This window comes from Lissotriton vulgaris, chromosome 6 (assembly GCF_964263255.1).
Source record: "Lissotriton vulgaris chromosome 6, aLisVul1.2, whole genome shotgun sequence".
NCBI classification, from domain to species: domain Eukaryota; kingdom Metazoa; phylum Chordata; class Amphibia; order Caudata; family Salamandridae; genus Lissotriton; species Lissotriton vulgaris.
Window position 1 is genome coordinate 1,341,594,725 of NC_141694.1, and position 24,654 is coordinate 1,341,619,378.

Genomic DNA, 24,654 nt, shown 5'->3' on the forward strand with positions numbered 1-24,654 from the left:
CGCAATATTTTCCTCTATAGCTATGGCAGTGGCTAGGTCCGCAATTCTCTAGAATTGAAAGTCTGATAAGATACATTCGATTCATAATTGGCACAAGAAGATGGTTAGGACATATATATGGAAAGAAGCATATGCCAAAAATATAGGGTACCTTCGTAGATTTGCAGCTACCTGGTCAGGGTTTTTAACAATTTATTCTAGATTGTTTGGTGGCACGATCACCCCCTAATGTTCTTAATCTTTTCTACTATTCAGGTCTTATGTCTTTTAGATGGGAACTAATCTTTTGTATTAATATGAATGTTATTGTTTATTCTTTTACTCGATTCAAGAGTGATCTACGATTAAGTTCCTGCTATGGATGTCATTTATAATGGCTGCTGCTTTTTTTTTCATTTTTGTGATATTTGCACTGTATTTCGGGTTGTATTGTTGTCACTTTATTTTGAACGCACTACCACTTTATCCATGTATGTATTGCTCCATTGGACAGATTTGCTCAATTAAATAGTTTTCTTCTTTGCCTCAATTGTAATGTGTGAATCCACTCTTTTTTTTAAATAGCAGAGTGCTTTAATGGGGTTGGTGAACCCTCTTCTCTACCCCTAATCGTTTTTAGTTGCAAATTTGGCACACGAAACAACATCATTTATTGTTTTCACTTTATAGAACTTCATACAATGGGCCAAACAACACAATTAGGTTTTTGCTCCTGACTGTAATTCATGACACCATAGCCTACAAACTTTATTTTAAATAGACATTTTATACAAGTCGTATAAAAAAGTATTCTTTTTCGATACCAACAGTATAGCTAACTTTTAGCAACATGAAAGCTAGATACATTAGAAGGTATTCATAGATCAGGTGGCCCCTTTATGAATCACTAAAAGGACATTACGTTTGTACTACTTATCAACATTAAATAAACGTTTGGTGATGTATAAATATTTTCTTCATATAAACATAACACAAAACTGTTAACAGTTCATCTACACAGACACCATTGAATTCACTTCCACTGTAGTCAAAATCATCTGTAAACACCATCGGACACTGAATACAAAAAGCAGCTTGTACACCAGTTCTGTGTTCACAACACTGATGTGATATGACAAAGGAAGTACTCTTTGCAAACCTGTGCCGGCAACAGAATTTGGTCAGTTCGAAGGATAGTACAAAATGATCTTCCAAAAATGTGAATATATTGAACTTAAAACATCACTCAAAAGCACAGCATTTTCTTGGATGCAAAGTGCACACAGTATAATACCAGGAAACACTGGTGGTTACAAGTGTAAAGCCCTTATGTTCCCTTTAGAGTTCCCAAGAGTCACACGTTGATTGGAGGTTGTGGTTGATTCGGTCTTCTGCTGCTATATAAGCGAAAACAAGGCCAAACCCATCAGGCAGGTAAACATGTGTCTTTTTAAGGTTGTACCTGTCCCTTACAAATATTAGTTTATAGGGTAACACATGTGTGTTTTGTATTTGTGCATATCCTTTTGCACTTGGAATAATACATTTTGGAGTCCCATTTTCCTTCCGGAACGATCTGCTTCCGAAGAATCTTTTGCTTATTTCCAGAAGATTCTATGTGGCGGGAGCCAAAATGGATCCCAAGGAGCAAAAGACTGGAAGATCTCCTTTATCAAAATAGCTTTGCCACATGCATACACATGACAATAGAAACATTGAAACTTGATTTCACTTGTGTCTTATCTCCTTCCGCCTTGTAGAGGAACTTAATGGATTCTCGATCGAGTAAAGACAACTGTTAGTGAGACAGGCTTACCTGAGATACCAGAGTGTAACAATGTTATAAACTGTAGGTGGAGGGCAGATTGGAAAAAAGAGGTACATAAACATTTTTTATGGTAAGGAACAGTTTTTTCTTCATAATAACATTTTGATATATTTTTTCCCAACAAAGTAGGTTCTGTTGCCAAATACATACATCTATTGAAAGAATATAGGATTCTGGAGCCTGATCTCATTTTTCATCAAGAAACACACTGTACACTGATCAGTCTCTGTCCCAAAGCCCCGCTCCCCTCCGATCTGACACGGATATATTTTAGGAGGCTTGGTGAGGGCTCCTTTTGTGAAAAGTCACAGACTGCCTCTGCTGGTACTGCTGCTTGCGCCTTTTTCTTTTGCCACACTGGCACAACAGCAGCATCTTGAAAGTGGTTCTGAAAGTTTTATTACACAGTGCGTAGCACATGGGGTTTACTGTGCTATTAATGTAACAAAGCCAGTAACCGAGGTTCCAATATGTTTGAGGAATGCAACTGTCACAGAAAGTGTTCACAAGAACCATAATGTTGTAGGGAGTCCATGTGATGATGAAGGCAAAAAGAATTGCACTCAGAGTCTGTGCTGCTTTCTTTTCTTTGATGAGGGACATTCGTTTCCGTTTGGTGATCTGGTTCCTTGCCTTTGCCGCAAATTTTTTCGCCAGAACAGCTTCCTTGAACGAGAGAGGGAGCGGTGCTGTTCCCTTGGTCACTGAAGAGTTGAGCTGGGAACTCTTTTCCTCCTGCCCTGCCGGTCCAGTTGGAAGCTTGTGGAAACCTTTCTGGAGGCTGCTGCTGCTTCCATCTTCTAGGCTCTTCTGAGAGTGCAGCTTCTTCGGCCGCCGCTCTTTGGCCTCATTGTCTGATTTTTTAAACTCATCGCCAGATGCATTCAGGTCATCCGAAGATGGTAGCTTGGTGGCGTTCAGGATCGATCTGTGGCCAGGCAACTTGAGCACAATGGAATATATAGCCCTGGTCTGCACGGGCATGTCCTCTTCATCGGAAGAAGCGGAATTCTCAGCAGAAGCATTTGCGTCATTGTTGTTCCAGCTGTCGCTGCTGCTGTGATCCTGGTCGGCTTGCTCGGCTTCTGGTTTCCAGTTCTTCAACATAGGCCAAAAATTGCAAATGCCAAATTTCCTCCTGGAGGAACGTTTAATGCTCTGCTGTTGCTGTAATTCATAACTGCTGCAGCTCCTGGAGCTGCCGGTCTTGCGCATGAAGCGCACTGTCTCAGCTTTGCTCCCAGAGGCCTGCAGTCCAGCCAGCTCTTTGGTGCGTTTCTCTGTCTCCTTGTAAATCCTCCAGTACAAAATAGTCATAATGGTGACAGGCAAGTAAAAGGCAGCAATGGCGGTCCCAAAGGTGATAACGGGCTCTGTTAGGAACTGTATCGAACACTTATTTTCGGCCACTGTCCGACCACCGACAAAATACTGCCAAAACAAAATGGCGGGGGCCCAAAGCACGAATGATATTACCCAGGCCAGGCCAATCATCATTCCAGCTCTCTTAGTTGTTCGTTTCGCTCTATATGTAAGTGGCCTTGTGATAGAAAAATATCTGTCAAAACTAATTACTAGAAGGTTCATGACGGAGGCATTACTAGCCACATAGTCAATGGCTAGCCACAGGTCACAGGCCAGGTTGCCCATAGCCCAGTGGTCCATGATGATGTAGGTAGTGGAAAGATTCATAGAAATTACACCAATAATCAAATCCGCACAGGCAAGGCTCAAAAGGAAGTAGTTGTTGACTGTCTTTAGTTGCTTATTGACTTTGAAGGCCACTATCACCAGAATGTTTCCTATGATGGTCACCAGGGACAAGATGCCGGTGAGAAAAACAATCACCACCACTTGCCATACTGGATGCCCACCAAGAGGATCAGTGCCATTGTTTTGTTGTGACTGATTTGCTTCTACTATTTTCAAGGGGAAACTCTCATTCATTTGCGAGCGGTCATAGCTGCCAAGTATTGCTGCTGTTTCATTGTGCTGACCCACGAGTTCTGCAAAGCTGTCCAGGAAGCTGAAGTTTGAGACGAGGGGCGAGGATGTACTGTTAATAGACAGGGTCATTTTGACTCACTGACATAACCTGCAGAGAAGAAAAAAAGAATAATTTTTACTAAATGAGTATGGGACAAGCCTAACATTACTTTTTCTAAAAATGTTTTACAACTTGATTTTATGAAATCTCAAACAGTATATGTTCAGATATGTACAACTGCTGATTTCAGTTTAACATCTGTTATGCACAAAAACACGATAAATGGTTTGCAAAAACACACAGTGTTGGAATTCTTCAGGTGCAATAAATACCTCAAACCATGTCTAGCCTGCCTGTAACTAGGTCATTAAACCTAATCACTGTTCAGTTCAGTTCAGTTCAAAGAACTTTACTCGGTTAAAAACAAGTAACCATAAAAGTAACAGACATAAAAACAGATTACAATGATTACAGCTCATAATGTGAATTCACTGAGGGAGATCATTAGAAAGTTATTCAATAAGAAAAAATTTAAACCATTTCAGTTACCATTTGTTTCCGTAATTTAAAAACACTTTTTAAAAAACTTAAAACCACAGTTACAGTTAAAACCGTATCCATTCTCTTGACTTCTAAAAAAGCTGGGCGGCATCTGGTTAAATTCATTTCTTTTAAAAAAGGGACGATAATTTTTCTACGAGAGGCACTATAAAGTCTGCAGAAGAAAAGGATATGGATATCCGATTGATGTGACATGCCATCACACGAGCAAGTGGGCAATATACGTATCCATGAGTTCATACTAGGAAAAGACACCAATCTAAAAAATATACAAAATCTAAAACGAGTTAAAAGAAAGTGATCATAGTTTGTCATGGGCAGGGATAGGTATGGCTGTACAGACTTAGTCTCACATAGAGTAAGGAGGTGGGAATGTACTGAGTGTTTCAGAGTTTCAGCTCTCCTCCTCTTATCCTCAAGATGGTCCAGGCAGAGTGTTTTCAGTGTACTCCTTGAGATGCTATCCATTGAAGATGGATCTGAGTAATAAGAATAGCACCCAATCTCAGTCAGGAAACACTTTACGTATCCCAGCCATTCTGCTCTATCCACATGATCCAGGCTGAGGGTATCCTGTAATAGAGCCCGATTCATAACGCATTCATTTGTGGTCCATACCCTATGCCACAAAAGGATAGGTTGAATTTTAATAATGTCTGTTATGTAGGGTTGAGCAAGTTCAGCGTGACAGTTAAATGTGGCAACACACTGTGGAACTGCAAGGACTTCCCTCATAAATTTGTTTTCCACCACCTGGATTGGATCAACATTTGCGTACCTCCACAAGCCTGAGCCATACATAGCCACGGATAAGCATGTTGCTTTATATATAGTTAACATTTCTTTTATCGGCTTCCTGCCCAATTTTCTAACAAAATTCTTTAGAGCCATGATCGTTTTCATAAATAGAAGAGTTCTGGCCTTAATTGCGCTTGTACAAGAACCTGACTCATGGAATAAAATGCCCAAATAGGAAAAAGTTGAGGTGTTGTCTAATGGAACATTATTTAAAAACATCTGTTTCATCGGTTTACCTGATTTTGGACCACAGTTCATTGTGAACGTTTTACTACAATTTACTAGTAGGTCTAGATTCAGCATAAAGTTCTCAAAACTTACTACTAGTTTTTGCAAAGCTTGAGGAGAACGTGCCATAAGCACGGCATCATCCGCATACATGAGCGCAGGGATTGCCCTCCTCCCCACCCTGGGCATATCTCTGCACTCCTGCAGCAGGTGATGCTCAAGCCCATTAATGTAGAGGAGGAAAAGAAAAGGTGCTAAAACACAACCTTGACGCACTCCACGGCCCACACTGAATTGTCTGGAGCATTCGCCCCCCCTACCGTAGCGAACAGAAGCTGTGGCTCCACTATAAAGTTCCCTCAGGAAACAGATGATGGTGTTGTCCACTCCCAAGCTTTTCATTATTGCCCACAATTTGGTGTGTGACACGCAGTCGAACGCTGATGAAAGGTCCACAAAGGTAAAATACAAGCGTTCCGACTTTATCCTTATATATTTGTGTTGCAATAACATTTAATTTAGGCCTTGCTCGATTGTGCCAATCCCTTTTTGGAAACCAAATTGCAAGTCGCTCATGACTTCATTTTCCTCCGCCCAGCTTTGAAGTCTTGCCAACACTATTCGTCCCAGGATTTTTATTGAAGAATCGAGAAGGGAGATTGGCCTGTAACAGGCACAGCTGTTTCTATCCCTATACCTAATCACTGAATAATTGGCATGAGCTAAATGCAAATTAAAGACCACACAGGCCAAAGCTAACCTCTATCGAAACACCATCTCCAAAAATCACATCACAGCAAAGAACTGTTCTTTGTAGTTCACCACTCATTAACCCCCTTACACTAAGGCCAGAAACCCACAGTCGTCAATGAATATTCCATTAAGGAGATACACTTAACAGAGCACACCATTGACACCTCTAACAGTTTAGCAGACAATTACATAGTACCTGCATAAAGCATCCCCAAGTGGAGAATATTCAGTGATCAATTATTTGTGGTCATTTTATGACAAGCTCAATAAAAGTGGTCATATTTAATGGGAAAGCAAATTGTCTCCTCTATCATTATGTCTCTCTTCCTTGGACCTGAAGACCTACTTCAGACAGAGCTCTCAAAAAACAGAAGTCGTTGTCTTTTCATTTACTAACTGCACCAAATCCCTGTATCAATGGTCTGTGATCCCCTTAATATATCCAGTTTGTAAAACTGACCAGTGTACTGATTGGATCTGAGGAGATGGTGCAAGATGTCACAAATGTGTCCGCAACTGAATGAAGCTTGTAGGAGAGTTTGTGACAAGGTGGCATTTGACTGAGTTATATACTTTGTTTATTTTCCTTGAAAAGTGTTATACTATTGCCTTAAAGCCTGCTGCCAAGGACCATACCAGTTAACTGCCCTGTACTTTAGTTATAATATATAACGAAGGAGAGGGCCTTTAACAACTGGTAACGATCAAGGCAGAAGGGAAATGAGGCTGTTAAAACTTACCACTCAATGTTAGGGTTTGCTTATTCCGTGTTGTGCATGACACCACGGAATGATGCATATGTCATCCTTGGGGACGTTCCACTGGCCAGCCTTCTGTGTGCGATAGTTGCTGTGGCAGTGTTGCAGAGCAGACCTGTTTCCTCAATAATGTGCTCGAAATAAATGACTTACTCAACACACGCTACCGGTATGATATATGCGTAACTGATGAAAATGTGCACACAACACATTTGCGACATGTTGAACCTGTATGACTATTCTTGACCTCAACCTGATTTACAAGGACTTTTAGACCACCTTGGGGACAGCCACAGTGAGGTTATTATTGCTTGGTTATCTACTGTCTTTCACCGGTAAGGGAGCTGCGGGCAAAGGCGTGTGGCGTGTAAGAAACATTGCGAACTGTGTACTTCACAGTTGAGTGTGGTTACTCAGCTGCATTTTTTGAGCAACGGTGCATGGAATCCTGTGGAGAGCATGCGCTTAAGCCTGCGTTCTGCCATTATTATGGCTGCTAGTCCTTATGGGCGCTTGTAACGCTTCTTGCATAGGGTTACACAATATGACGCTACATGATAGGGCACCATCTTGGATATGGTATTATCATCCAATTGCTTTAGCGTGTAGTGCAGACCGACGGAAGGTCAAATAATGGCATGTCAATTATTTTAACGGCCTGTCACGCTGACAGACACAGCCTGTTAGTATCCGCCCACGCCACAAGTGACGTTTTTTCCAAGCCTACCACTGGTTGGCACAGCTTCCCTGAGATGTAGGAATCTGGTTGCACGCTGACAGGCACAGCTTTAGTTACAAGCCTGTCCCGTGGGACTTTTATGTGTACACAGCATTCAGGAAACAGGTGAGGGTATTTACCCTTATTTGTTTTTACTATTATAATTACATTTTCTGCTGCATTTTTGAAGAGACATGTTTGTGTTTTAATATTTGTGGCATATTTGCTACGTGAACACTATGTTGGGAGGAACACTATAAGATTTCCAATATAGCTTTTTGGTAGCATACTTACAATGGCTCAACAAAACTGTTCAATTAGTCCTCCACATGCATTGTGGGTGTCAGGACGGAGCCATCAATGAAATGTGTGGAGTGGAAAGACTATTTTGTGAATTATAGTGCAGTGGATGAGATAGATAAAATGTCACCTGAAGAAAATAAAAGAATACTCTTTGACTCATTAGGTCTTTTAGGATTGAAGAAGTACAGTCATATGCCTAGGCTACTGTAAGTGGAGATGACAATGTGTTTATGGCCATGCTGAAAGACTTGGATAAATACTAAACACCTAAAGTATGTATTGGTATCATGAGATTCTAGTTTTTTCAACGTAAACAATTCAAAAGGGAATCTGCTGATGACCTTGTCGTTGAATTTGAGAAGCTAGCAATAGATTGTAAATTTGGCATTATACATGATGATTTAATTAGGGACCAACTTGCCATGCATGCTAATAATCCAGCTATCCAAGAACTACTTTAGATCAATGGAGATTCACCAATAGAGGATGTATTACCAATAGTATGCAGAGCAGAGATCTTGGGTAGATGTGCCACAGAATTAAAACAATCTGAGAAAATGATGGAGTGTGTGTGTAAGGTGTTGACACGTAAAGTGGAGAAAGACCAGAAGAGTAACTACAAGGAGAAACGAATGAGGAAAGAAAGAAGATGTTACCACTGTGACAGTAAAGAGCATCTAGCGCATTGCAAGCCATGCCCTGCGATTAGACAAAAGTGCAGTATGTGTGCCATTCAGGACCACTATGTAAAGGTGTGCAGGAAAAAAAGGAATAGGGTTAAATGCATATATGAGAGTGGAAGCCCTTGTGGAAGTGATATTGAGGAGGAAAGTGAAGAACAGAACACAATGTAATGAGCTTACAAGATAAGATTGTTTTGAATATAAATGAGGAGAGTGCCAAAGGGAAGCCAGAGTGTGATATGTCAAATGGAGAGGTTTCCATTAGGATATATGCAGATTAAAGTTCTCCTTTTACCATAGTCAATGAGGAGGTGTGGAGGAGTACATTGTGTAAAAAATAAGTTCACACCTAAAAACAACAGAAATTAATCCAGAGAATTACATGGGAGAGAGGATTGATATGTTAGGTTTTAGGTGGTTGTCCTTTTCTTTTCATTTCAGGGAAGACATGCAAGATGTAAACTGTATTTGGTGAAAAGAGGACCATCAGTACTAGGTTGGCAGGATCAAGGGAAGTTACACATTGTCCTGTATCTGAACAGTACTGAGAAAGTGTTGGATGTAGGATTTTCTTTGAGCAAGGCGGTGGTGGATAGGTTTCCAAAAGTGTTCAGCAATCATCTGGACATGGTGGATGATTTTGAGCACAAGATTTTACTCATGGGAAATGTTACTCCCAAAGTACACAAACTGAGAATTATACCATTGTTGATATGTGAAGAAGTCTCAAAGGAATTGGATAGACTGTTGGAGATGGATGTAATTGAACCAATAGAGATGGATGTAATTGAACCAATAGAAAGTTCAGAGTGGTTTTCACCAGTGGTGGTGGCACGCCTCAGCTATGGGAAAATCCGTCTCTGCATTGATTTGGGCCATCTGTACAATAACATTGTTATAGATCGTTTTCCTCTTTCAAAGATCACTAAATGGTTTCATGCTTTAAGGGTGCAATGTGGTTCTCTACTATTGATCTTTTGGGTGGCATACCATCAGATTCCCCTCACATATGCGTCTAGGAACCTTACGCCATTTATCACGCCTTTTGGGTGTTTTCAATTTAAAAAGATGCAGTTTGGGCTGGCAATGGTGGAATCGCAACAGTGCGTAGAGGGCAAGCGGTTTCGCTTGATCTTTTTCACTGGCAATGGTGGCAGCCGTTTTCCAGTGGCTTAAACTGAGAAGGAGGATGAAGTGATGTTTTTTCAGGATGATATCCTAGTTTTTGGAAAGAACAGAGACACATGATGAGAGGTTGTGGAAAGTTCTGAGTATACAGAAGTGTAAGGGGCTGACTGTAGAGCTGAACAAATGTAAATTTGCGGAAAGGAGTGTAATTTATTTGAGGCATTGGGATTAGTGAAGGGGGTTAAACCCAAACCATTATTGATTAATGCAATAACTGGAGCCCCCGCGCCTGATTACAAAGATGAGGTGAGATTGTTCTTGGTAATGGCGGGGGACTGTGCAAAATATATTTCAAATTTTGCTGATGAGGTGAATGATATCAGACAGCTACTCAAGAAACATGTGAAGTTTGTGTTGGATTTGCAGTGTGAGGCAGATTTCAGAAGCATTAAGCGTGATTTGGAAAAAGTTTCTGCTTTGGGTAGTTTTGACCTTGGGTTGGATTGCATCATAATGACAGATGCTAGTAATAAGGGGTTAGAGGCAGCACTTTCACAGAGGGATGCTAAGGGTGGTGAGCGGATCATTCTGTTTGCATCTAGATCCCTGGGCCTGAGGAAAAATATCCCATTATTGAGAACAAAGCTTTGGCATGCGCACGGGCTTTGGACATGTTCGTGTTTTTGTGTGGGGTAGACAAACTACCATTTGACCACAAGCCCTTAGTGAAACTTTTGACAACAGAAAGGAGTGTTACAGGCTCTGCTAGGATTGTGAGATTGTCCATGAGAATAAAAGATTATGTTTATTGCATTGTGTATGTTCCTGATAAGAACAATACAGTGGCAGATTGTTTATCCAGAATGACCTGCTTGTTAAAAAAATGTGAACAAGATACATGGGATGACTTTACAATTGTATTGATACATGACTCAGGCACACCAGCTATTAAGCGGGAGGAGTTGGAGAAGGAACTGAAGGATGATGTTTAGCAAATGGTTTTGAAATACATGTAAGAGGGTTGGCTAAGAAAGGAGCAGTTAATCTTATGTGGGAGGTCAGGTCACAGTTGTCAGTAGGTAAAAGGGTTGTTCTTTGGGAAGGTAAGGTTTTTCCCCAATGTGGATTACTTGAAGTAATTTTGAGCCTTTGACATGAAGAACATTTTAGTGTTGTAACAATCAAACTTTTAGTTAAGGAATTGTTGGCCTGAACTTGATAAGGTGGTGGAAAAGTTTGTCAGCTCCTGCAGGGTGTGTTCTTCGGTGGACAAGTCAGTAAGGACATTGAGACTACCCATGAGTGAGTGCATTATTCCTGAACAACCTTTGGAATCTGTTACGGTGGATTTATTAGGTCCTGTAGGGGATCTCCAGGAGCATGTGATTGTGCTAATGGACCTTTTCCCTAAGTGACTGGTTGTGGATATAGTGGACAAAGCGGATACTGCCACGGTGTTGGAGTTCTTAGACCGAGTGTTTTGGTCAGAGGGGATTCCTGCCACACAGTTAAGTGACAATGGGGTGCAATTTGTTTCGAATGCCGCAAAAACATATTTTGGAAGCGTAGGGGTGAAATACAAAACCATGTCCAGGTATAATCCAAGTGGGAATGGCCTTGTGGAGAGATGTAATAGGGTGATTAAGGGAGTCATTCAGAGTATGGTATGGAAACCGTGTCCAGTGCAATGCGGTATGAAAGGCTGTGTGGGCATAGAGAATCACTGCTAATGACACCACTGACCTGTCTCCATTTGTGATAATGGTAGAAGCCACAGTGTAAGTTCACTCTGGTGTGGTTACATAACAGTGCAGGGAAGCATTGGTCACCAAATTCAATGTGGAAGAAGTTGGAAGAGACGCATATGAGATGTAAGTGTTACTAGTGTTACTAGGACTCCACTAATCTGGTCAAACCAGCTTTTGTTAAAGTTGGAGATTAAGTGCATGTACAGAAACCCAACAAAAGTTTAGAAGGAGAAAGTAAATTTCTTGAGCCAGAAGAGGTTGTGGAGACCTTGCAGAATGTGGTGAGACTGAGTAATGGCAAAGAATTGAATCTTAAGTGTGTTGCCTTGGGTTCAAAGGCTCAGTTGAACGATTTTAGAAAAGAGGTGGTGAATGAAGGTGCAAATTCAATTTGATTAGAGAATATAGTTGAGTCCGGCGGGAATTATTGAATGAACCGGGTTTTGTGCATAGTTCCTATCATCTTTTAGACGTCAAATACTTGTATAATACATACTACTTGATATGTATTTTCACTTTCTATTTTAGTGCATTGTTATTTTTTTGATTTTTCATGAATTCATTGCCTTATATTTCTCCTTATTTAAATATCAAATATATAAGCTTTCATACAAACATTACATTACACATACATGAAATACAAAGAAAAGGATAGTATGATACACATTTTTCTAAATTACTATACAGTAGTTCATGGTTGCATACAGAAACAGAAAATTCCATTCAACGCGTTTCGGCTATGCCTTCCTCAGGAATTCTGTATATGTCCCATGAGCGTTAACTAGAAGGTAAGAAATTGTAACAATTAATATATTTGTTCTGCAGTTATTGACGTCTAACAGATTGCTTAACTTATTTCATTTGTGTCTATTATACATAATTTTTTTGTTTTTAGGACACCCTATTACTCAGGGGGAACTCAGGTTTGGCTCTTCCACAAACTGCTACCTCTAAATTCCTACTACATTGCTGTACAGTAATTACAGTGCATTATTATTTAAAAACAGACTTTCTATACATGACAACCACATACTGTACATTACGAACAATTTCATTCTTATTTACACTCAATATTTATCTCTCCAATAAATACAATCATGTCTCCATAACTATTCTGCTTTTGCATTTTGACATAAATGGCCAAACAATGCTAAGTCTCGCGATAATCACAAAGACCGTATCCTTGGTGATTTCTACGGGCAGGCTCTATGTAAAAGCTCCACCATTTTGACGAGGAGTGTTTGCGCTTCTTTATCAACAAAAGTGTGAGTTCAATCACAAACAATCTTAGGGTATAAAATAGACACATCTGGGTAATTAGTTAAATGAAACAGTTTTCAAGAAAAGGTAGAATAGAGGATAAACTTAAATACCAAACAAATATTTATTGGCTCATGTTTATTTCACGCAGCAGAACGGGTACAAGGCCGTAAAATTTACTGAAGAAGCCACATAATAGAAGTCTAAACCAGGATAACCAATCTGACCCTGATTGCAAAATTCCAGGTACTGACAATAATTGTTTTATAAAGTAAATAGAATCAGGAACACATGTCCGTAAAGAACTCATTCTCTAATTGCGTCAACTTGTTTTCCTACATACTGGAATTTACGAAATTTGTGAAAATGGTGGAAACATAAGAAAACTGCTATAAAGGGTGACGAGAGAAATAAGGCCACTGCATCGATATTTGGGTGCGCATTAATATATGAATATTTTTAAGGGGTTCCGGTTTAATTCTACTCGACAGGCCCTAGCAGCCCCATTACAAAATTGACGCCCATTTTTTCTTTTTAGAACTGAACTACAAACCGCAGTAACCGTTACATCTCTGACACAGTTCAAGCTTGTAGTCGGTATTCTGAGAATTATATACAGGTACTATAGTACAAGTATCAAGTCAGTTTGTTTTATGGTCTTGTTAAATAATCCTAGAACTTGACTTATGAGATCGAGGCAAGATGGCCGCTGGCAGGCTGTAGGGAGAGGACGTGTCTCCCCTCTCTCCCTGAATTCTTTTTGAGAGAAAGATGATACGTGTATGCGGACCGGTGGACGAACTTTCTTGATGTACATGAGAGAAACGAGGATATGGTGTACTTGCTTGGGCAAAAAAATAAGAAAGATTTTATCTTAGTGTCCCCAGTCATAGCTGAATATAAGCTACATGGGAAAGAATTAACCGCCCAGACGGTGAGGACGGCGCTGGTGCTCAAATCAGCTGATAGCCAAGGTTACTGGTTGGACTCGACTGCGCTATCAAAGAGCGCTAGCCACATCGTCTAGCTACTGGGATATGATGGCTCCGAAAATAGCAAGGAACGCAAGAGAGGAGAGAGAGAGAGCTGCCTGGAGCAGCCTGCGGCTAACCTCAGAGCGAAGAAAATGCTCCGGAGTCAGGAGGAGCGGGATAATCTTCGTGTTGGTGAACAAGAAAGGAGTGTTGTCAGAAATGATGTAACTAGCAGCATGACTGAAAAGAAGAAGAAAAAGGAAAAAAGTAAGACGGCATCTAGCAAGAAATGCAATGCAGGCGGCAAAGTATCTGAGCAGGCAACCATGAGGCAACCCACGGTTTACGAGGCTTTTTTACCTGTTGTCGGCACTCGCGGGATATCAGCAACCACGCCGGCTTCCGCAGATCTCGCTGTGTGTGAGTCAACACCGCCCCTACTCCACAACATTTGGATCAAGACGGCGCTACGGACCCAGCTCTGACAGTACCGGTAAGCGTGGAGGCAACCGGCACAGCGAACGAGCAAGGGGCGGGGCAAGGGGTTTCAAAGCAGCCGGGAGGAGTAACGCTGCAGGCGCATGGTGCAGAGCGAGGGAAGAATGGGAAAGAGAATGATTCACTGGAAGGGGAGAAACAGGCTATGAATCAAGTGCAAGTGGACAGTATAACACTGACTCGGCAGGAGCAAAGGGCGGTAAATAATGGCAATAATGGCAATTGTCAGGACGAGGAGGGGGCTGTGTCTGTGTGTATGGACAAGGATATCGCATCAATAGAGGCATTAACAGGGAAAGAGAGAGCAGAAATCCGGACTGAAGTAACGGTCCATACACCAGAAGATACTACGGGGGAGGAGTTTACTCAAGAACTTACTAAATCTGGACCTATGATAATAGTTAATGATATGGCTATTGTAGATTCCGATGGTCCTTATTTAAAAAAAGGAGGCCATTCCAGCGGTCACCCTTTGACAATTCCAGGCTCTCCTTCTGATGAATGCTTTTTTTCTGTAAATGAGGGTGAGGAGGATGAGAAAGAGGAAGAGGAGGAGGTGGACGGAGAAGAGGAGTTGGGGGGGAGCACCTCTGAAGCCTCCTCAAGCTCTGTGGAGACAGAGAATGAGCAAACAATGTCGGGATTAGCGACAGAGACAGTAGCCACATCAGAATCTGGAGAGGGTTCAAAAGGTATCTGCTAAGCGTAAGTCCAAAATTTTGACAAAAAAACGAAGGAAATCAAAAAATATTGTAAGTCCTATAAATGCTGATATTGCAAAGCGACTGGATTGGGATTACTCTGCAACGTCACAGATGTACCAAGAGACTGCTGGGGTGACAGGAGATAAAAATATGGGTACTATAGAAATATCAGAGCAAGGTATGGAACAAAGGCAGAGGCAGAGTCAGAGTCAGTCTCAAGGGCAATCATCACCTAAAGGGTTTGAAATGATGTTCTCAATGTTGAAGCAGATACAGACCGAGGCGAGAGTGGAAAGCCGTAGAGCTAGGCAAGAAAGTAAAAAGATACAAGGATCTCTCCGCAAAGTAAACAAATTATACGCAGATTTGTCAAGGAGAGCTACAGAGGTAGAAGAAAGAACCGGTATGTTGGAGGATGAAATGAAGAAATGGCAGATATTCAGGCAGGAGCCAGAGAAGACTACATCAGACGTCTCATGGAAATTGGAAGAATTTGAAAATAGGCAGCGCAGAAATAATATCAGACTTTTGGGTATTGCGGAGGGTAAAGAGGGGCAGGATGTGAGATCTTACGTTATAGAGCTACTCAAGGGTGCACTTCCTGACATAGAAGGCTGGGATTGGGAATCGGAGATACAGCGTGCACATAGATTTCCATTTACACAGAGAAAGGGGAATGTATCAAGCAAACCTAGAGCAATACTTATATATGTTGGAAATTATCTGCTGAGAGAGGAGATAATGGCAAAGGCAAAACCACAGGCCAAGTGCAGATATAAAGATGTTGAGTTTTCTGCTAGGCCTGACTTCTGCCATACAACTGTAGAAAGGAGGTGGAGATTGCGGGAGCTGATTGTGCCTTTTCAGAAAATCGGATGCGAGGCGTACCTGATGTTCCCTAGCAGGCTAAAAGTGGTAAGGGATGGTCAGTTTAAAATTTTTTATTCTGAAATTAAAGCACAGGAGTTTCTGACATGGTTGAAAGAGAATAGCCCACAGTCCCAGACACAGGCTGATAAAGAGCGAGCAGTAGCTTTGGTAGCGCAAGGAAGCAAGAAGCCGTAAAAGCACACAAAATGGATAAGAAGTACAAATGATTAGAGTAAAGTAAGTTAAGAAGTTGTATATATATAGGATATTTTCATCTTGTTTGCATAGGCTGGTATTAAGAAAGGGGGAGTGGGGGGCACGGTGTTCCCAGACAGTCACAGCTGTCACATATAGGTCCCATGGACCTATTTGCCAGTAGGGGGGGTGGGATAGTCAGGGTGGGAACTCAGGGAGGGGGAGGGTGGGGGGGCTGGGTGAGGAATAAACATTTTGGAGTTATTGTAGAGGAACAAAGGAAGTAAGTCAGAAGATAATGACTAATAAAAGAAAACTGTATGATTTTTATATGGCTGTTAGTTCGTCATGTATAAGGATTGAGCTGTGTATTGGTATAAGAAATGTCGACCTACTTAATAACCCAGAATGAATACTCGAATAATGACATGGAATGTCTGTGGGTTAAATGACAGACTAAAGAGGTAGAAGGTGGCTATATTAATTAAGAGTCTTAGACTAGACTTCCTAATATTGCAAGAAACACATATCCAGGTGTCTGAAATCCATCTGCTTGAACAATTGGGACTTACTGTATTAGCGTATTCAAGACAGGGGTCTAGGAATATGGGAGCGGCAGTACTGTCAAGACAGAGAGACATCACTACTAGGAAAAAATGGGAGGATGCTTGGGGGAGATGGGCTCTGATAGAATGCCTGGTAGGAGAACAATGGGTAACTCTTGGTTCTATATACGGATCTACAGGGGACGATGCGGAAATCTTTGAACAGGTCGATATAGAGTTGGCAACTTGGGCCCCATATGTAGTAATAGGAGGGGATTTTAACATCAATGGCATAGGAGGCCTGGGATTGGGGTTAGGACCCCCAATTAAATACAAAGGAAGGAAAAGAAGAGTGTTTCAAGCAGTTTGCTCCCTAGCCAGGAATAACGGGTTACTGGACGTTTGGGATACTCTCAAACCAGGAGAGGATGGATACACGTATTATTCTGCACCGCATAAAGTAAGTGCAAGATTAGACTATTTATTGGTCAGTAGTCAGGGTCTTGATGGTGCACATATTAAGAGATTGCCAAGATTATTGGCGGATCATAACCCCCTGATTATCACCTTAAAGGGATTAGCAGTGGCAAGGGGGGGCTCGGTGTGGACTTTTGAAAGAGCACTGCTGGAAGATGAGGCATATATCCAGCATATGAAAATTTGGATAGCAGACTTCCTGACAATAAATAGAGACACAGCAACTGTAGGTATGGTTTGGGATAGCTTTAAGGCTGGAGTGAGGGGAGAGACTATAGGTTTTGGAGTAGGGAGAAGGAAGCAGGAACAAGAGAGAAGTGAGGTCTTAAAAAGGGAGATACTATTAGCAGAGGAAGAAGTGAGTAAGAGTGTAGACTCATCCAATAGTAATGGATGTGTACCAAATCCTGCCATAATTAAGTTAGCGAAATTGAGAATGAAGCAGAAGAATATATAACAGCAAAGGCAGCAAAACAATATGTGACTAATAGGGAAAAATGCTATGAGTTGAGTGACCGAGTAGGTAGAATGTTAGCAGTCAGAGCAAGACAAAAAGTATCACTTGGGGAGATAAAGGCAATAAAAGACAGCTCGGGAAAGGTGGTAACGAGTGTGCACCAAATTAGAGAAGTCTTTAGGAAATTCTATACAAATCTATACCAAGAAAGTGATGTAAAAGATCCTGGAGAGATAGCGGCCTATTTGAATGATTACGTAGGGTCAGAGCTGGATGAATCAGAGAGAAAGAGGCTAGATAATCCATTAGATCAACAGGAGATAGGAAGTGCTCTGAAGAATCTTCCATCTGGCAAAGCAGCTGGGCCGGACAAGATCCCGCTAGAATTCTATAAGGTGTTTTGGGAAGAGTTAGGGAAGGATATGGTATGCACTATGCAACAGGCACAGAGGGGTCTATCAGTACCAAACTCTTGGTCCGGTGCAGAAATAGTTGTTATTTTAAAGAAAGGAAAGGCACCCACAGATCCAGGCTCGTACAGACCAATTACGCTAATGAATACTGATACAAAGATCTACTCAAAAGCATTAGCAATAAGATTCGCTAGCGTAATAACACCACTAGTTACCATTAGTCAGCATGGATTTATACCTGGACGAGGAACTACGCACCATACACGGAAATTAATTACCCTTTTTGATAAAATGGAAGTTATAGGGGAACCATTAGCGGTCTTACTGTTAGATGCAGAGAAAGCATTTGACCGTGTATCCTGGGTGTATTTGTGGAGTGTCTTAGAAAGGGTGGGTTTTGGAAATGGCTTTCTTACGGCAATAAAGACTTTGTATAGAGATCCGGTGGCCACGATAAGAATAAACTCGGGAACAACTGAACAAGTGAAAATTAATAGGGGTACTAGACAGGGATGTCCGTGTTCCCCATTACTCTTTGCCATATATCTGGACCCATTAATACGCAGAATGGAAGGGAATGGGAATATACCTCCAGTTGTTACGCCTAGGGGGGACTGTAAGATACTTGCATATGCCGATGACGTGGCTGTTGTAACACCAGTACCCACAGAGGCTATCAGATATTTGGAACTGGAGGCTAAAAACTTCGGAAAAGTGTCAGGTTACTCTTTAAATACTGGGAAAACACAGATTATAAAAAACAGTAAGGCAATGTGTCAAGATTCACGAGTGGTGCAGACAGGAACATATCTGGGTATAACGATTACTGCAGAGTTAGGAAAGTTAGTAGAACTAAACATAGATCCTATCATAAGAAAGGTGGGGAAAGATCTAGATAGACTTAACAATTTACACCTTACAATAGTTGGTAGAGTAAACATCATAAAGATGTTAATTTTACCGAAATTTTTATATATTTTTAGGACAATCCCGTTATGGTTTGATAATCTCTGGTTTAAAAAGATCGAAGGAATGATCAATAGATTTATCTGATCTAAAGGTAAACCTAGGAGAGCAGCAAGATTTATGGTACTCCCAAGAGAGAGAGGTGGGTGGGCTCTACCGGACCTGAAATTTTACTATTGGGCTGCAGCTTTACAATATATGGTTGGATTGATAGGTGGAGCAGAAGCAGAAGGGGAAGATGATTTAGGATCATTAGCAATATATGGTTTATTGATGGGGGAAGAGGTAAAAAATATATTCTTGAAACACTTTGACACAGCTTACTTCAAAAGGACACGATTTAAGACCATTTTGGGAGCTCATAATATTTGGAAAGCTTTTACCAAGAAATAGGGTTTGGGGAAAATTAATAGATACACGAGAATAAAAGATAATTCAGTATTCCCTGAGGATATTTTTTCTGATCTAGTGTATATAGAATGGTATAGGAAGGGTATTATAAAAGTGAGGGATTTGATGGGTACACAGGGGATGAAACAATTTGTACAAATACAGGAGAAATATGATTTGGCAACGAGGCATTTTTTTAAATATCTTCAAGTAAGAAGTTTTTTGAAGAACAAAAGGGGGGGCTCGAGAGGATTTGAGAAAAATCCTATACTTGAGGCGATACACAATGGAGTAAACTGCACTATTAAAAGGTTTTATGCAGAGTTAATTGAAACAAAACCGGACGACATGGTCAAGTGGGGGGAAAGTTGGTCGACTAAGTTGTATATAGAATTGGAATGTTTTAATATGTCAGTAGAACTGGGACAAAATATTCTGTGCTCTGCAACATTACAGGCTCAGCACTATAAAACTATATACCGGGTGTACTATACTCCAGCAAAACTCGCACAATGGGGGGCGATTACTGGGATAAATTGTCCTAGATGTGGAAGTCTACAGGCCGATATAATTCATATTTTTGCAACATGTCCATGTCTATCAACAATACTGAATGAAATACAAAAATTTTTACAAAGAGCATTGAAAATAGCCGTCAACTTAACCCCTACGATTGTGTTATTGGGAGTAAACTCAGGCAACGCACATGGAGAGGGTTGCTACTTTATTTTCGTTGCTATGGCTGTCTTTAGATTATGTATTGCCTCAGCTTGGCTCGATCAGTCAGCACCAGTATTTCAACAATGGTTAGCTAAGGTTTTAAACATTTACAGTTTGGAAAAAGCAATATACTCTAGAAAAGGAAAGAATGGGAGGAAATTAGGATTGAAAATATGGGAGCCGGTAACAAAATGGAAGGAAGAAGTATAATGTATATAATGTATATAATGTATAGGTTTGTAACGATTATTGTGTTAGGAGGGAGGGCTCATAAGTGTTTAGCAAGAAACAATGTGTCGTATGGTTTCTGTTTATTTGGATAGAAGAAGTATAATGTATATAATGTATATAATGTATAGGTTCGCAAAGTTTATTATGGTAGGAGGGAGGACTCACAGGTGTTTAGCAAGAAATAATGTGTTGTATGTTTTTCTGTTAAATTCAGGTGCCCCACATGATCGGAGTGATCAATTACTAAATCTAAGTTCTCCATGATGTATATGTTCCTCTATGTGTATTATAGCATAAGTTGTTAAAAAAAATAATAAAGTTCCTGTTATGCGCAGGGGTTTTCCACTGATTAAGGTGGGGACATAAAAAAAAAAAAAAAAAAAGGACTTGACTTATGAAATGCTTTTGTTGGAAAACACATAATGACATCATAAACAGTAAACACATTTTTGGATGTTACAAGATGGCAAACACAGAGTTTTTTTTCGTAACAATGAAGGTATATTACCAACGTGACCATCATACCTTAGAACTATATTGTGAAACATAAACACAGATTATGAAAAAGTACAAACATACAGTTTACAGCTTGATGTTTGAGGATTGTATGCCCATAGGAAAAAGTAGAGTCCATGATCTGCAGAAATTATAAATCGAGAATTAAGCTCTAGTAAATGATCATGGATAGGTTATTTAAATATACCATCTATGATCATGAACTAACTTAGGAGTAATGCTTTAGCCATGTATGTCATTGGAGACATGATTGTATATATTGGAGAGATAAATATTGAGTGTAAATAAGAATGAAATTGTTCGTAATCTACAGTATGTGGTTGTCATGTATAGAAAGTCTGTTTTTAAATAATAATGCACTGTAATTAATGTATAGCAATGTAGTCGGAACTTAGAGGTAGCAGTTTGTGGAAGAGCCAAACCTGAGTTCCCCCTGAGTAATAGGGTGTCCTAAAAACAAAAAAATGTATGTATAATAGACACAGATGAAATAAGTTAAGCAATCTGGTAGACGTCAATAACTGAAGAACAAATATATTAATTGTTACAATTTCTTACCTTCTAGTTAACGCTCATGAGACATATACAGAATTCCTGAGGAAGGCATAGCCGAAACGCGTTGAATGGAATGTTCTGTTTCTGTATACAATCATGAACTACTGTATAGTAATTTAGAAAAATGTGTATCATACTATCATTTTCTTTGTATGTCATGTATGTGTAATGTAATGTTTGTATGAAAGCTTATTTATTTGATATTTAAATAAGGAGAAATATAAGGCAATGAATCACGAAAAATCAAAAAATAACAATGCAATAAAATAGAAAGTGAAAATACATATCAAGTTATCAGGTAGTATGTATTATACAAGTATTTGACGCCTAAAAGATGATAGGAACTATGCACAAAACCCGGTGTTAATCCTTATTTCTAAAAAAATAGTTTCCTTACCAGGGTTTATCCTGTTAGGTAGGGGCCCCTTTCTTCCTTACACAGGGATTTATTGAATGACAAGGAGGTCACACAGGGGACGCCAGGTGTTGTTTTGGAGGGTGCTTCTGGTGATGAGAGTGATAGAATGGCTGAAGGTATAGGAGAAAATCGAATGAGTGAGTCGGGTGTTGAGAAAAGGAAAAAAAAGGGAGGGAAGTTCCAGGATGGTTGAAGGATTATGTTGTTGGTTGACTCAAGTAATTGTGTTGTGAGCACAATCAGATTTGGATGATGGATTCTTCTTATAATGTTTTTGTATATATGATGATTATTTTCACTCTCCTATAAGGGGGACACAAGGATATGATAATAATGCTTTGGTTATGTTAATAATGTTTTAGGTAGTATAGATGGCAATGTATTCTTTGGTGTTGTGCATGACAACACGGAAAGAGGCATATGTCATCCTTGACATAGTTGTGTTCCACTGGCCAGCATTCTGTGTGGGCAGTTTGCTGTGGCAGTGTTGCGTAGCAGACCTGTTTCCTGCATGCTGTGCTTGAAATTAAGGACTTACCCAAGACCAAGAGTGTGATACATGCATGACCAATGAACGTGCAGACACAACACTAGTTGAGGGTAGAATGTTCTAGAATGTTGGAGCAGAAGGTTTACACCAGTCATTATTAGTCATTTCATTGTCTTTCAAGGAGCTCAGAGCATTTACATTTTCTAATAAGAAAATGTATAACAATATTTCAAATAACGCTGTTATTTGCTGGTGCTTGCTTCCACATCAGGTCATCATATCATCAACGTGAGCTGCAATTTGAACTGTTCCTGCATCTCCTGATATCTCTGTAAAAGGTTACATCAAACTCTGAACTATGATGCACGTGCTGCTTTTTTGGCTCACAGACCAGAACATCTCTTCATTCTGAGGTATATCAAACTGGCTCGCCTGTTTTGAATGGATGAGGATTGCTTTCCAGAACAACCATTTAGCAGGCACAAACAGTAATTAAATCAAGGGGACAGGAGATAATTATAATTGTAAGGAACTTTTGGTAATGCTGTGGATCAATGTTAATTCAATTTCAATGACAACAGCCAGTCCAAACAAAGCACTCTCCAATTACTCTTTCTATTTGCTGTTTTTCTGTTATCGCCTCATGCCCAGAAGCATTTATCACATACCTCATTCAAATAAGCAGGGACAAATGTACTAATATTTGACACAAGCAGTGTAGCAACCAAAGTTGCTGCACTTCCTTGCATCAAAAGGATGAGAGAAAAAAGTATGTTATATCTTTGTGTCTGCCTTTCGCTAATGCACACACCACTGCAACATAGTGCAAGGGTGTGTGTATTTTCTAAAGTTGAGTTTTTTTTTTACTCTAATGGGATCCTTTTAGTCAAAGAACTATCCATTAATACTTTTCACACTTAGTAAATGTGCAGCACCATGCGGCACAAATGCAAAGTTGAAAGAAATAAATGAGGACAAATGAAAACATTTCTTATTGTTACACTTTCTTCAAGGAGATGTATGGTTTTGGTCCTATCCCATGTCTACAAATGTTAGTAGACAAGGATTTAGGTCAAAACCCATGTGTGGTTTTAAGGGAATGCCCATGTACCACCCATAGAACTCTACCTTGATGAAAAGTATCACGAAGTAACTTATAGCTTGACTTTGCGTTAATTTAGGATACCTTTCAACACAAATTCTGGTTTGCATTGAATAGTAAACCCCTGCACTGGGTATGCATCTCAAAAATGGCGTAAATAGGGCACAAAGCATTTACAGCTTCGATGCGCGCAAGATTTCCCCGCTGAGCGGGCGAATTCTACATGTGCGCTAATTGGACAGCCCCTGACGTCCGACGTACATGCCCACTGTGACATCAGACAGCCGGATGCCTTACGAAGCATAGAAGAAGTAAGTAAATCCGAGCCTCTATTGTCTTGTACACAAGCCTGAGTACAAGAGGGCACATCTCACATTAGACTCATTAATGGTAAAAAGAGACTGCCTCTATGTTTATCATCTAACATCATCCTGAGACTTTAATGGCACGATCTGTACAGGCTGGTATGCATAGGTCACATCATACTAGTAATAGAGTTATAATCAGTGCATTGAGAAATCAAACTATTTTACAAGGTTGTGTACTCTAATAAATGCTCAATTTCATCAGATTGGATTATAAACACAAATACATCTGAGCCATTATTTATCATTTAAGGTTGTGTTTTAGGTAATGTGAAATATGAACACACAGTAAGAAATGTAAAACATGAAAAAATGGCTCAACAACAAAAATGAGCAGACAGCACACAGCCGTACATGGTTAAAAACCAGTGCATGGTTAGAGAAAAATAAACCTCCTCTAAGAGGAAGTAGCCAGGGGTGCCAGTTGTATTTAACAGACAGGTGCATTTATTGAGTTGAATAGAAAATGTTGATTAAGGTGCCCAATATAACATTTGATGTGGTCAATGTGGTTAATGTGAAATTGGAAGGTGCCAATATGTGTTCCAATGCTTGACACAGTGGGACAGATGAAAAGCTTGTGTCGCTAACCTTTACCTCCAGGTACGATCTAAACGCTCAAATTGCCGTCCTAGTCCTAATGTCTGGCAGTCACTCCATGGTCTCAAAGACAGATGGTGTGAAAAAAAGAAATCCCCTCTAAGCGCAGAGGGAAGTGACCAAAGGTTACCAACTGTATTTACAGAGTAGAATAGGAAACGCTGTTTAAAGTTGAAGAGAAGTTGAAGTGTTCATATTTTTATACTGATGGTGAGTGCATGCATGTATGAAGAAAATTTCGCCACAGTATGATGCTGTTCTGTAATGATGTATAACTTGCAAACTTTTATTTTAATGTGCTTCACATAAGTGATAAGACAGAAGTTTATGAATCTTCCAGTTTTCTAAAGATCCGTGCAAGTTTTCTAAATGAATTAATATATGATCAGATAGGTAAGAAGGTTGAATAGTAGAAAGTATTGGAAACACGATTAAC

At 40.1% G+C, this 24,654-nt stretch overlaps 1 protein-coding gene across 3 annotated transcripts in view; it reads right to left on the reverse strand.

Moving 5' to 3' along the window:
• Positions 1–717: 717 nt before the first annotated feature.
• Positions 718–24,654, reverse strand: part of LOC147708865 (muscarinic acetylcholine receptor M3-like) — an 880,867-nt gene continuing 856,930 nt past the window's right edge. For all 3 annotated transcript variants that reach the window (XM_086927478.1, XM_086927480.1, XM_086927479.1), the window contains one exon: positions 718–3,902. In XM_086927478.1, the coding sequence (XP_086783604.1) occupies positions 2,078–3,883 (1,806 nt within the window). In that variant the 5' untranslated portion in view covers positions 3,884–3,902 and the 3' untranslated portion in view covers positions 718–2,077. The remainder of the gene's footprint in view (positions 3,903–24,654) is intronic.